Below are 13,905 nucleotides of genomic sequence, written 5' to 3'. Positions count from 1 at the left end.
AGAAGCTGTTATCTAAATTTTAAAAGAAACTAGAAAAGGAGAGTGGCTGTCTTACTGTCTTAAAAAAAGTTTGCTTTTATGATTTGAGATGAGATGGATATTTTTCAATAGTATTTAAAAAAAGGGAGGGGGGGTTTCTTTTGGGGTAGTTAAAAATTAGGTTGAAAGTTTGAGAAGCTTGACTGCATTATATGCCATCATGACCTTAAAGAGAATGTAGGGTTTTAAATGTTTGTATATATACATAGAGGTAAAATAGATGAAATTTAGAGTTTGTGTATATATATATATATATAGAGGGAGAGAATAATGATAGGGGTAAACGTAAAATGGTGAAAAGTGTAGTGTGAGTTTTGTAGATTTAGCACCATTATTGAGCAGCCATTATCTCTTTTTAGGGTTGGTCACAATCCTATTTAGCTTAATCATAAAGAGGTAAATAGGATTTGAAGATTCCCCCAAGATTTTAATCCTCCCCGATCTCTTTATAAAGTACAACAAGGTAATCATATACTCACATTTATACATCCATTAACATTGTTATTATACTACTCTTCTCGTAGTAGACTACTTTATAAAAAGTTTTAAATCTTTAAATAATATCAATAACTTGGATAGGGATTATTCAACAAAGTATATAAAGTTGAAACATAATTTTAAGGTATAAAAATAGTGGTGGAAATCCAGATATGCTCCCAATTCGAAAACTAATTAAATGTATAAAGAAAACAGAATTAAATTTAAAGAAAAGAAGATAATGTTTTTAATATTATGATAAGCAGAAGTAATTGATGAGGAGAGTGTAAAGGTAGAAGAGAATATCCGTAAAGAAAAAGAAGCAGAGAAGAAAATGTTAAAAACAAAACACCAAAAGAAATAATAAAGAAAAGAAAGAAGAAATAAAGAAAGAAGAAAATGGTGTTTCCGTTGATTGGGGCAATATTCTTGCGCAGGTTATGCCAAAACCAACAGCCAAACCCATGACTTCTTCCTTCCCCAACCCTTTTTTCTTTTCTCTCTAATTAATTATAATTAAATTTACTTAATTTTATACTTAATTGGATGTATTATTAATTGAAATATAAACTGGCCTGCTTAATTACCTTCTTTTTTGCTGTGTAATCTCAATGATTCTTTCTTAATTAATTTGTGATCTCCTTTGTACTTTGATTATGCCATTTCGTTACCATTAAAGATCATTGAATTTAGAGAAAATACTACTTTTAATTCTTCAATTTTTGAAGATGATTAAGCACATTTGATTCTTAAAGTCTTAAATGGATCTTTTAGTCTCCAATTTTAGAATATAATGTTAGACATCTATTTTTTTTCCCTCTCTACATTTTCTCACCTCTGATTTATATGTAAATATTTCCGGTTAAAAACAATTCTTTTAATAAGAAGATTTTAAAACACAAATCTTTGAATAGTTAATATATATGACATGTCAATTGAATTGTACGAATGTATTACAAATAAATTCTACCAACCTATAAAGATGGGAGTAAGTAAGATTAATTACTAGAGTTTGAAGTTTGGTTTGGATGGGGTTTTCTTTTTCTTAAAATTTCTATGACTTGAATTTTAGGAGCCAACTAACCAAAATTTTGAACTAAAAAATCACCTAAAAAATGCTACTTTTATAATTTATTTATTTATTTTTATGTAATATTTTTGAAATAAAAAATTAGGACAAAAATGTTTAGGCTCCAGAGTTATCTTTTTCCTTTTTAATTAATCATATAATAATCCATTGAAACCTTTTTTTTTATCTGATTAATTGACTTTAAATTTTGAGGCCTTATCAAGTTTCTATACATACTATAATCAATAATGAGAAACATTAGTTGATTAGAGTGAAATGGTCTTTTAATTATTATTGTTTTTGAGTGAAATTGTTTTCATGATGTGTTAAATATGACAATTTTAGAAGTTTCGAACTGTACAAACAAAATCATAAAGAGATTTGTGAGATGAAAATGATATGAGCTTTGAAAGGTAATATTGATTTGAATATTAAAGAGAGAATAGATCGAAGAGACTTAGTTGCACAAACAAATTGTAATACTCCCACTCGTAAGTACTAAAATTTCCTATACATTTTTATATATCTCGACGTAAACATGAATCGATATTTTTTATTATTTGAAAGATATATGGGACATAAAATCAACAAAATGTTAATTAATAAATAATAAGCATTTTTCGTTGCTCAATGAAAAATTATATAGAAGTACAAAATATCTACGCGAGAGGAAAAACACTTTATACCCCTAAATTTAATTATTTAAAGTCACTAATTCATGATCGAATCATGCATGTTTTTTATTTTTCATTTTAAAATTGCTAATGTAAGGTTAGAGTTCTAATCGATAATAATGAAAGCGTTAGACTTTTTTTTTTCATTAATTTTGAAAGTTAATTTTAAATTAAATAAAAAAAATCCCGTAGCACGTTTGATATTTTTAAAAATTATATTATTTTATTTAGGACGTGGATATCAAATAACAAGCATTCTAATTATGTCCATATGAGTGAATTATTATACAGTTGTCTTAAACCTAATGAATCTTTGAATTCGAATATGATCAAGAGGTTGATTGTTTAGAATACTATGATGTTAAATATGACTCTTCAAACTAACTTGTAAGTTTTATCCAACAAAACAAGTGTGTTATGTTTCAAGTTTTCAACAATATCAACTTCTAACTAACAACATTCATGAATAATGTTTCAGGAGAATACCAAAAAGAGCGAAACTTTTTTATTGGACAGTGTAGTTTACTGAAATGAAGATTTGACATAAAATTTGTACATTTAACAGAACAATTGGGTTTGGGATGAAAAGAAAGAAATAAAAGACTGAGAATTTACTTGGTGATGAGTACTGGTTCACTCAAATGACAAGAAGGAGCATTCCACAACTCAATTACTTGCTGGGGATTCCCTGAATTTCAACAAAACAAAGCAGATGCCCACAAAATTTTACTCAACATGGTTTCTTCAACAAGGAATGACAGCCAGAAGTTGTTAGACTGTAACCTGGTCTAGCGCTTTCCAGCTCTGTCACATTGCTTTCACTATCGTGACCACTCGAACACCCCGACGTACTAGTGTTTCGCTTAGCTAAGAGTGTGAACTGGCAATAGGCTGTACGCAATTGTTGATACATCTCTTCCATCCTCCCACATTCTTCATCTTTTCTGTCCATCTCAATTAGCACCTGCAATATTAAGACCATAGCATGGTTGAAGTTGAGAAATGGAAAAATTCACACACACACACGGCTTCCATTTCAAGTTGGCTACCTCTGCAGCTGGGTCTCGGAATATAGGACGAAATCGCTGCCTGCAGTACCCATGAAAGAGGAGTGTGCCGACAATCAAAGGAATTGTGAAACCTGAAGCAACTGGAGATTCTTTTACACCAAAGACTCCAAGAGCAATTATTTGAGCCACTACCATAGCAAAGATGGTTGTGTTGTGAGCTATGGGCCAAAATTGTCCCCCACTTTCGTATTTCGATATATACACGTTGAGAATCTGAGATGTAATTTTTCAGACAGACAAATTTGTTAGATAGCAGCCATACTCAGCAAGACAAGAAGTAATCAAATGTACATAGGCAGAACTTACCTGGTTTTTGTAAACAAGGTAGGCAAGAAAAAAGTAAAACAGCACGAACGGTGTGATCAAAGGAGCCAAAATGGAACAAGTAAAGCCGAGGAAACCGAAGAGGAGAATTCGAGGAACTTCGGTGTGATATGGAAACGCAAGGGGTTCATAAAAGGGTTCAATCTTGATTCTAAATATCCATCTTCTGAAGAAGTTCCAAGTAAGAGAAAAAAGTTGCATGACTTCACAAGACAAACTTGCCCATCCAGACGATAGAACATATGTCACAAAGAAACCAGCCTGCATCAAATCGAGGAAACACCACCAAAAACGTGGGATGAAAGTTTAAGAGCTGATCAGACCTAGGTGCGAGTTGAACACTTCTCAGATGTACTCAATTCAATTCACTATCTTGAAATGAAATGTAAGAGAATATAATCAAATTAAGCAAAGTGCGTTGTTTATCACCTGTGCTGGTACTGCTTTGCCAAATTGGGCAGGTATGTCCTTTACACTGGAAAAGGCACTCAATGTACCAATGGCAGAACCGGCAAACACGTTAACAAAAAAGACGTTCCAGATCGTAAAGTACACAACTTTAAGGCATGCACTCCTTTTCCTTCCACTGCGAGAAATAGGTCCCTCCAGAGATGAAAGCGTCATCATAGTAGGTGGAGCAAGATACATAAATAGGATCAATACGACGCTCGGTAAGTAACCTGTCACCAGTTCGCTCATATATTTCCTGCATAATGATGCCGAGTAAGTTTCCTTTGTATTAATCTTTATATGATCAATAAGCAAATCTTTCACTGACTTTTTCAAGAGGCCTCTGAGGAATGGGAATGTCTGCTGTAGTTTTTCCAGTTGCGTCATACTTTGAACGACTGTAACGGGGAGCAAAAACATGATCATGAATCCGGTAGCAGCGATCAGCGTTCCTATCTTACGAATCCAAAGTTGTCTATATGGTATGGAAAGATTTGACCAGTAAACATCACAAGGTTCTGGAGCTAAGCTTGTTGCCCATGACATAGGATTTGCTGACTGAAGAACGCTCGAAGCCATAAGCGCAGCATATCGAGTCTTGAAGAATACAAAAGCAGCAGAACACTCCTGATTTAGAAAACAAAAGTTGTACACACATTACAAAGAAATCCCATGAATGATCAAGAAACCAAACAAAGAATCATTTTGGAAGGGTTTTTTGATTCAGATATAACAGATCTCTAACCTTCTCACCGGCAACCAATTCCATGTTACCATATAGTTCTTTTTTCACACTATCATTTACACTAGGGAGAATTGTAAAAGAATTTGTTGATCCTGCACAAAAACAGCCTCCTTTTAACTTCTGACAACGCATTTCGACCGAATTTTCCTTCATTGTGTTGTACATTTTCTCTGCATCACTCTGAAAATTAACTCTGTCATAAACTTCCAAAAGTGAACAAAGAATCATAATATTCTCAAGACTCAAGAGTTTACAAAGAAATGAGTTCACCCCTCACCAGCAACAACGTAAGTATCTTATATGCATACCCATAAATCAAAGACATAAATTTGGCAGCTAAATTTACATTAAATTACACGAAAGAACTTATTTATGAATCTTTGTTCTTAGTTGTACAAAAAAGAATTCATCAATGTTTTCTCTAATTTGAGTTTTAACATCCCGACCGTTATTGATGTTCATAACATGGCCCTACACTTGCTTAATCACATTCTAATCCATTTTGATGTCATTCTAACGGCGCCCTCTTCAAAGCATTAGTACCATACAATCCAACAGCCCATCTACTTTTGATGATCCTTTCTATAAAATATAAAGTTGATTGGTCCCATCGGAAGCAAATTGGATAAACATTGACAGGACACTCATCTTGCTAATTGGTTTAAACTCTAGACGAAAAAATCAAGTATACAACATATATTAATCAAGTATACAACATATATTAAATTGTCTATACCCATATAGTAATGAAGGAAATGAACTTAAAAGCAAGAAAACTACAAGAATTTGAAAATACATCTAGCGAACCAAAATATAATTGATGATCTTGTGAATGATTTGAATTTGTCGATCAATATAACATATTAGTAGATACATACCAACAGTTTCTGTACGGTACCAGACCGATATATCATTTGGTGTGACAAGTAACTTGATGCATGGTAATTGGAGAAGAACTTCCTAATAGTCTCACTATAAGTTTCCTCTGGCGACCAGGGAATCGACTGCACTAAAACCGTAAAATGACTAGGATTTTTTTGAGACCCAGTGATGTGGATAAGTCTCAATCTACTGATGCTGGAGTACTCCTGATAATAATTAGAGAGGGAGAAAAAAATCAAATAAATTCAATAGGATTAACAAAGTTCTCAATGATAAATGAAAGACATGATATATGAACATCTTTCGCAACTTACAAAGTAAAGGAGCACACAAGCCGAGCAACATATGATGTATAAAGCAATACAGTGGACGCAAAGCCTGATTGAGGAGAGACAAAATCAAGTGTTACGGTTAAGAACACAACAAGTTGCATACATAAGGTATGGAGTTTTAGCATCTCATACCACTTCGAATTTTTTTTGACGTTCTCAATGCAAAAAATATCGAATGACTCGGAAGGTATCATCTTGTGAGTCATTTCTTGGCCATAATAGTTCACTGGAAGCACTAGAAACATGCAAATGGTGGCAGCAATTGAAAAAACTCGAATGCTGTACAGCAAAAGAATTAGCATCTGCAGTAAGCAAAATCAGAAACTGAAATGTGTTTTTCAACAACATACAAGAAGTTGAATACAAGCACATTACAAGAACACAATGATCGTATATAGATGATGGAAAGGATCCAAATAATCCATTGACATTTTGATTCATAGTCATCAAAGAGTAAGAGAATGGAATCATATGGCGATATGTAAGACTCAAAAAATCGCGAACAATTGTGAACAAGAGACTAAATCAACAGAAAACAGCAACTTGGTGAAAAACAATAAGGCATAGACACCATCTTCCACATGATAAAAGTTTTTACTAAAAGAACAAAAGACTAATCAACAGAAACACTTGACAGATGATGAAGAGACTAAATATATCGCAACCAAAAGTTAAAAACAATGTCAGGAGAAGCACTAACCTGAATACAATAATCCTGAGAAAAACCACAGCATCCAAGCCATCAAGAGCCAATATTTCTTCCTCAGATGTTTCCCAAGCTTTCACTATCCAGCTAGGGGAAGGAACAAATCTATCTAAGCAAAAAGTTTCACAGTGTTTCAACTTTTTCGTAGCAATTTTTCGACCGAAGTACACGGTTATATTGCTCGGTTGTTTTCGCAATATGGAATACAAAGAGAAAAGCACCACACAAATCCCAATATTGATTCCAACCGAAGTTAGAAGGGCAGAAAATTCCATCTCACTTTGCCACACTCTTCAACTCTCAAAAGATATTACAACACAAAGACATCCAGAAAAGACTTCACTCAGAGGCAGTTTTTTTGGTGCCACAACCAACAAAAACCAATGTTTCTTGTTCTCTTCCTGGTGAAAGCAAGCAAAAAAAAAAAAAAAAAAAAAAATCACCACAAAACAGAGAAAAAGAAACCCCAATATTTCTATTAGAGAATGGAATAAAGGGAAAAAGGAAAAGTACCTGAAAAATCCGGTCAAGAACACTCACCAATTGCTAATGAATATAAATCCACGATCTAATTGAGAAAACTTAGAAGTGAAAAAATAAAATAAAAGCAGGGGATTTAAACAAATTGTTTAAAAAACTTATACGCCACAGCGTACTTTGCTTAAACTCCACAGATAGAAATCCAAAGGGAAAAGGAAAACAAAAAACAAAAACCCCCCTTTTTTATTGAAACCCAGATCGAATCAAACCCCAAAAGAATTTAGAAGATTTTGGAAGTGGGAAAGCAAATCGAAAAACGCTGTACACACGGAATATCTACGGGAAACAGAGGAATGGCACGTTGAATGGTTATGGGAGTGTCCAGGAAGATTGAGCGGGGCCAACGGAAACTCCACGCGGCAGACAATAATCGGACATCATTCCTTTAATTTTAGTTCTAATAACAGAAACCGTCCACTCCCAAACTCTCTGGCTCTCCCCCTCCCACGTTCTTCTACTCTAATCCTTTCTGTACATGTTTTTTTTCAAAACAACACTTGGCTTTGTCAACGTGGCATCTCTTCGTTAGCTGACGTCACATGGATCTTTTCAAATTAATGCGACGTTTTTCGGGTTACGTAAACCTTGACACACGTGGCATTCTTGCGTGTTACACTTACCTTGGAGTTTGGATTACGTGTGCATTTGGATCTTTCCCTTCAGTTTGGGCTTCTATGTTGGGCCTTTTTGGTTATCTTTCTCGATAAGCCCAATTCATATCCCGATTCATTTAGAATTTTGATCAAATCAGTTTTGGACTTTTGGAATCATGGCAATCCCAGGAGGTCTTCGATTTGCAAAATCCTTTCGATACCTTTAATTTGATTATCCAATCTGATTCCATGCAGGCAATTAAGCCTAACGAAGAGGAAAATGAGAGAATTTCTAAATCTGATTGATGGATTGAAGAACAAAAAAGGTATATATACAGTCCTGTCGTTAATTAGTATATATAAGTTTATGCATATTCTTAGTCACTGGTGTATACCTTCAAATATAAACTTGGCACTAATTTATATCTCCATATAAATTCATGCATTCCTCTATTTTTTGGAGTATATATAGACTGACGTATTCTAGATTCTAATACATGTGTAATTTTTATTTATACCTTCAAATATACTCGTGTAGACTTTTGTATGCAAGTACGTCGTAGTGACAATAGAAAATAGAAAAGAAATTGAGGAAAGTTGGAGTAAAACAGGTTTGGCCGACAATATCATAAAAATTAAATATTTTGAACCAAAGTGAAAATGGAAAGAAAAAATAATTAATTATATTTAGAGTTTGATTCTTCGTTCGTTCTTGAGCGTAGTCCTAATTAATTTAATTAAGTGTATTTATAATGATAAAGACAAATTTATCACATGAGTTTTGTTTTTCTTTCTTATGGAATTTTCCCCTTAAATATTAGTAAATTCTTGCAAATTTTGAATAGCAATTTTATAGGTTTTGTAGTAAGATGCATTTACATACCACATTCAATAAATGATATATCCCACGACATGATTGGTCCATATATATATATATATATATATATATATATAATAGTAATAGTAAGTGAGAATATTCATTATTTATATCCTCACTACTTGGAGTTGGAGTGTTGAAGCAGTGTTGTGTTATAGATAAGAATTTCTATTTTGGTTCAATACCGACCTCCATCATCTAATAAATGTTTCCCTATTTATGTATCTATGCATGAAATGATATTATATCAATTCATTCACTAGTGGATCTTATCATTTTATTCTATTTTCTCTTCATCACCTTTTTTCTCCCTTGAATCTACAACTTTCTACCATATTCTTTTTTCCACAATTTTTACTCCTTAATTTCCATTTCAAAATCAAGATTGGAAAACCATGATGATCCACCTAATGATCTTTATATATATAAACTCGTTAAAAGAGTCTTAATTAAACCAAAACCAAATTTAAGCATTACGTTTTTAACCTTTTTTTTTTTTTTTCTTAGACAAATTATGATTTCATTGTCGGCCCTTGAGTTTTTAACATTTATTTTATACTAATTCCTAAATTTAAAGTGGAATCATATAATTAAATTCCTAACTTTTTAAAGAAATAAAGTGTATATTTTTTGATCATGGGTTCCCTTTTTGGAATAATTACTTACAAAAGAATAAAGGAATTTACCGAAAACAAATTCTAACTAATTTCTTCAAATCATAAGAATGGAAATTCGCAATTTAACTTCGCATAGTTATATTATTAACAATTGATGTGACCTTAAAAGTTAATTATATATGTTTATGTGTGTGTGTGTGTCATTTAGTTTAGTTACGTGGCGTGACAAAAATTCTTTGAATTTCCTTTTCTCTCTCTCTCTCTTCATTTTGATGTACCATTTAATAGTTTATAAGTACACTCACATGTCTAACTTCAAACCCATGTCCTTTACTAATTTACTCAATTAATTAATGCTCCAAGCTACTTGATATGACCGTGTGATATATCACATTATAAAAGTTATTCTCGGGTTAAAATGAGTATAGGTCAATTAGTATAAAACTTCATATATTTAACCCATTTTTAAGTTAGGGATTTGGTTCTTCCACACTATCAATACATATTGTTCAAAAAGAAAAAAATCTTGTCGATTTTGAACAATATATTATTGTTATGGTACATCGTTCACAACCAAAGAAAACAATTATATACATCGAAAAGATAAAAAAATTTAGTGGAAAAGGTATACTCTTAATTCATGAAATTTCACTTCAAAATTTTAGAAAAGTATTTTTTTTTTTTTTTTTTGAAGATATAACACTAACAAGTTTAGGAGATAGTGTTTATATAATTTGGTGGTGTTAATTAATCTAAGGACGAAATTGATTGGTTAAGTTACGTAATATGCCTTACTTTTACTTTACATAATATCATCGACCGTAAAAGTTCTGTCAATAAAACCTAATTAAACCATGGTTTAAAATGTAGTTTTGTTTTTAATTTTGAGGAAAAAAGTCCAAAACAAATATTTAGACCGGGAATATATTAAGTAAACCTACGGAATAAAAGAATTTCCGTGTTTGATAAATGGTCATTGGCAATATCACATACTACCACAAAATGATAGTCTCTCAACAACCAATGGATACGTGAATTAAACAATACGTTTATTGTTTTCCTAATAATCACATAACATGCTAATTCAAAATACTTAGTAAATTTTTTTGGCTCTTTACATATACATTAAACGGTGTAGAGTTACGTGAGTTTCATTGTCACGATCTTTTCGAATATGAATGGAAAAGAGTAGAGAAGAAAAAGAAAAAGAAAAAGAAAAGTATATTTGACAAAGAAAGGAAATGGGTAAGATGTAAAGGAAATAAGTTGGCAAAAAGGCAACAAGAGAAAGACACATATTACATACACATATTGGATATTCATCCTCATCCTCAATATCAAACTGTCGTTTTCAGGAGCAAAGAGCCAATTAAAGAACCCTAAAATTATAGGGTCTCAGAATGAAAAAGCTTTCCCACTTTTTTCCCAACCCCCAATAACTTACACTATTTGCATGGCATGGCCCGACCACCTTCTTTTTCCGTCTATGCATTATATGAACCCTAATTATATTTCTATCACCATTTTTTCTTTTTTCTTCCTGTCAGTTCCATTTTTGTCATCTTTTCTTCCTGTCTATACTTTGTATTAGTTTTGATGGTTAATTTGCCAGTTAATATGGAAAAAACGCAACTTTGTAATTTGTGCTATGTTTTTCTTCAAGATAATAAAAGGGTTTCTCATGCCTTTACACGTACCTAATTGTACTACGACTGTCTTTGTTTTATGGAGAGCTTAATATCTCATAGTGGAAGTTTTCATTTATAACATTCTTTTTATTTATTAATTAATTTATTTGTGAGGAGAGACATTCTTTTTTAATGTTGTTTTTTTGTTGCACAAAGTAATAATTAATTTGAAAACAAACGAGCTTTTTTAATGGGAGATGAAGTAGGTATGGCCTGCTGCAGACAAGGGTTGTCTCCTCAAAGGTAAGTGACACACAAAATTGGAAAACAAATCATTAAAATGAAAAATATTGCTAACGGACTGTCCGACGATCGTGATGAAATGAGTTTATAATATAATATAATCTAAAATTCAGCTTAAATCTCATATTTTGGACCTAATTTATAATACAAAACTCTTTCCTTATCTTTCCTTCTTCCTACGTATTTTTTAATTTAAACTCTCGTTTTCATCCATTTTTACATTTCACGATCTCATTTGCGTGATTATATTTAAATATTAGTTCAAATTAATAAATAAGAGAAAGATAGTTTACGCTAACAGAAAAGAAGACATCATTCGCTCCGAAGTTATAATTAAAGCGACTTTGGACTTTTATCACTTCCGGTCGGAAAAATAATATTTATTAATTTTTTAAAAAAGAAAAGATTGTTGGTGGAGGTCAAATCAGTCAATTCTGTCGGGAATTTTTTCACTTTAAGAACAGATAGAATTATTTGGGTTTGCCTCTCTTCCCCCCTCCACTTTTCTTTCTTCTGTTGCATCAATTTCAACACACTTGTGTTCACCTACAAACGCCACAATTTCTATTATCATTTTTGTTGTGGATCTTTCTTCTTTTCTCTTTTTGGGTTCAATTATACTTTTCTTTAGCTTTTCACAGTTTTCTTGGATAAATTTCAACGTTCAATTTTTGTGGCTTTATAGTTTTAAATGCAACAATGGGCTACATTGATTAATGATGCTCAAGTCTAATCTTAAGGGAAGACTATTTAAGATTGATACAAAGTTAGTTATATATAAGTGTGTGACAATCATAAAGTTGAGAGGTATTTGAATCCTTGACCTACTCTAAATCACCGGTGTTAATTTTATATGGTTTGAAACTTTTTTGGTTTTTCTTTTATATCAAAGTACCACTAACATACAGCCCATTCAAAAGATCAAAATTAGGCTTCAACGTTCTTATGATGCCTTCCATTAACTCTAACATGACCTTACCTTTCTTTCTTCTTCTTCTTCATATCTTATTCTTTCTTTCCCACTTTAAAATTCATACCCCACGTGCCTCTTCCCCCAATTATTTAACACTATTTTTTCCCTCCCCTCCCTCATCTAAAGTACAAATGGGCCAACCAGGAGAGAATTCATTATTAACAATAAATTCAACATTGTTCATTGCCTTCACTCTCCTAGCTTCTCTCTCTCTATCTTAGATATAAATACCTATGGACATAAATTTTAAATATTATTGGTTGATTAAGATTTAATATGCTACAAGTTTTTATTTTACATTTAAATTTCGTTCCATAAAATTAGAGGAAGTACATGTGTACGTATAATTTCATCCTTTTGGGTTGAATTATTATTTTTTTTTAACATATATCTATTATTTGAGTTTATATGTACGACTCACGATATTGTATTAGATAATTTACGAAAAATAAATCATGCATGTCCTATATAGAATGTGAGGTCTCTATGTTTTTGTAACAGGAGATAGTTGAACAATAATGAATGTTTTGTTTATTGACTTTGAAGAAAGGTGGGAAGTGGAGGAAGAGGAGGGGGGGCTACAAAAGAGGGAGTGATATAGAATAGTGAATTTCCATTTAAAGCTCAGAATGTCTAATCAAAAAAGACTGAGAAACCTTGAAAAGTCTTCCTACAAATTGAATAAAATGTAAATGTTGTTTATGCCTTAGCTAGCTTTCCTCCATTTTTCTTTTCTCCACCGCCACTTGTACTCACTAATTCATTTATTGCACACATTACCCTAAAACAAAAGAAAACATTAATGTTTTGTTATTCTTTTCCTCCATTTTCAAACTTTGAGTTCTCTTCCTTTCTTTCCATTTTGGAATTTGGAAAAGTTACCTAATGGCCCCATAGTATTAAAATAATTTAGTTGTACCCTACGTCAGTGTATACGATACACATTCCTTCATTATTTGACGTTATACTAAAAGTATAGAGAAATTTTTCTCACCAAAATGCCACTCATTATTTAAGCTACCAAAGAAAGTATAATATCATATGCCAATTCAAAGTTTGGCACTCTCTCGACACAACTTCTACTACAAACTTCTCTTTTCTTTTCTTTCTCCTCTATTTTTCCAAAGAAAATTGTTATTGACTATTGTTGAGAAAAATTGTACAACCACCGATTACTTTGAATTTTGACTCAGCAAAAATTATTAAGTTTTTTTAGATAGTTGTAACATAAGTCAAATTTCTAATTTAGCATTTATCCATAACTTCTTTTGCCTTGAATTGATGATTTAAGAAATATTTAATAATTTTAAGAAAGGAAAAATTGATGTGTATATGTGTGTGTGTTTTAAAGTAATTAGGATCGGAATAAGTCAAATATCAAAGATTTAAATTATTGTGAAATTTAAGTTGATTGACATTTTGTTAGATTGTGATATTGTTAAAGCTGAGTTAGGCAATTTAAGTAGGTGTGGGATTGAATTTTTTTCGTGGTTGTATTAATTAGTTGGTTAAATTAATCTAATTATAAGTTAAAAATTTAAGTTGTTTTTCTTTCTTAATTGGATAAGGTCAAATTTTAGAGTTGAAATGAACTCATATGGACAAA

The 13,905-nt window shown here is 31.8% G+C and overlaps 1 protein-coding gene across 2 annotated transcripts; it reads right to left on the bottom strand.

Annotated features, from left to right (window-relative positions):
• Window positions 1–2,742: 2,742 nt before the first annotated feature.
• LOC103487808 (CSC1-like protein RXW8) lies at window positions 2,743–7,739 on the bottom strand. 2 transcript variants are annotated; one of them, XM_008446291.3, is made up of 12 exons: window positions 7,282–7,739; window positions 6,763–7,169; window positions 6,195–6,341; window positions 6,045–6,108; window positions 5,727–5,936; window positions 4,849–5,028; window positions 4,432–4,730; window positions 4,083–4,359; window positions 3,636–3,914; window positions 3,309–3,542; window positions 3,043–3,223; window positions 2,743–2,947 (listed from the first exon to the last, which is right to left on the bottom strand). In XM_008446291.3, exons 2-12 carry the CDS (start codon window positions 7,041–7,043, stop codon window positions 2,871–2,873), a joined length of 2,229 nt encoding a protein of 742 aa, XP_008444513.1. In that variant the 5' UTR covers window positions 7,044–7,169; window positions 7,282–7,739; the 3' UTR covers window positions 2,743–2,870. The 2 variants fall into 2 exon arrangements, with proteins under 2 accessions (XP_008444513.1, XP_008444514.1); XM_008446292.3 differs by lacking the exon at window positions 7,282–7,739 and having other exon boundaries at window positions 6,195–6,364; window positions 6,763–6,912.
• Window positions 7,740–13,905: the final 6,166 nt, after the last annotated feature.

Source organism: Cucumis melo, chromosome 3, assembly GCF_025177605.1.
Source record: "Cucumis melo cultivar AY chromosome 3, USDA_Cmelo_AY_1.0, whole genome shotgun sequence".
In the NCBI taxonomy this organism is placed as follows: domain Eukaryota; kingdom Viridiplantae; phylum Streptophyta; class Magnoliopsida; order Cucurbitales; family Cucurbitaceae; genus Cucumis; species Cucumis melo.
The sequence above is the reverse complement of the archived record's forward strand: the minus strand, read 5'-3'. Positions and strand labels throughout refer to the sequence as shown.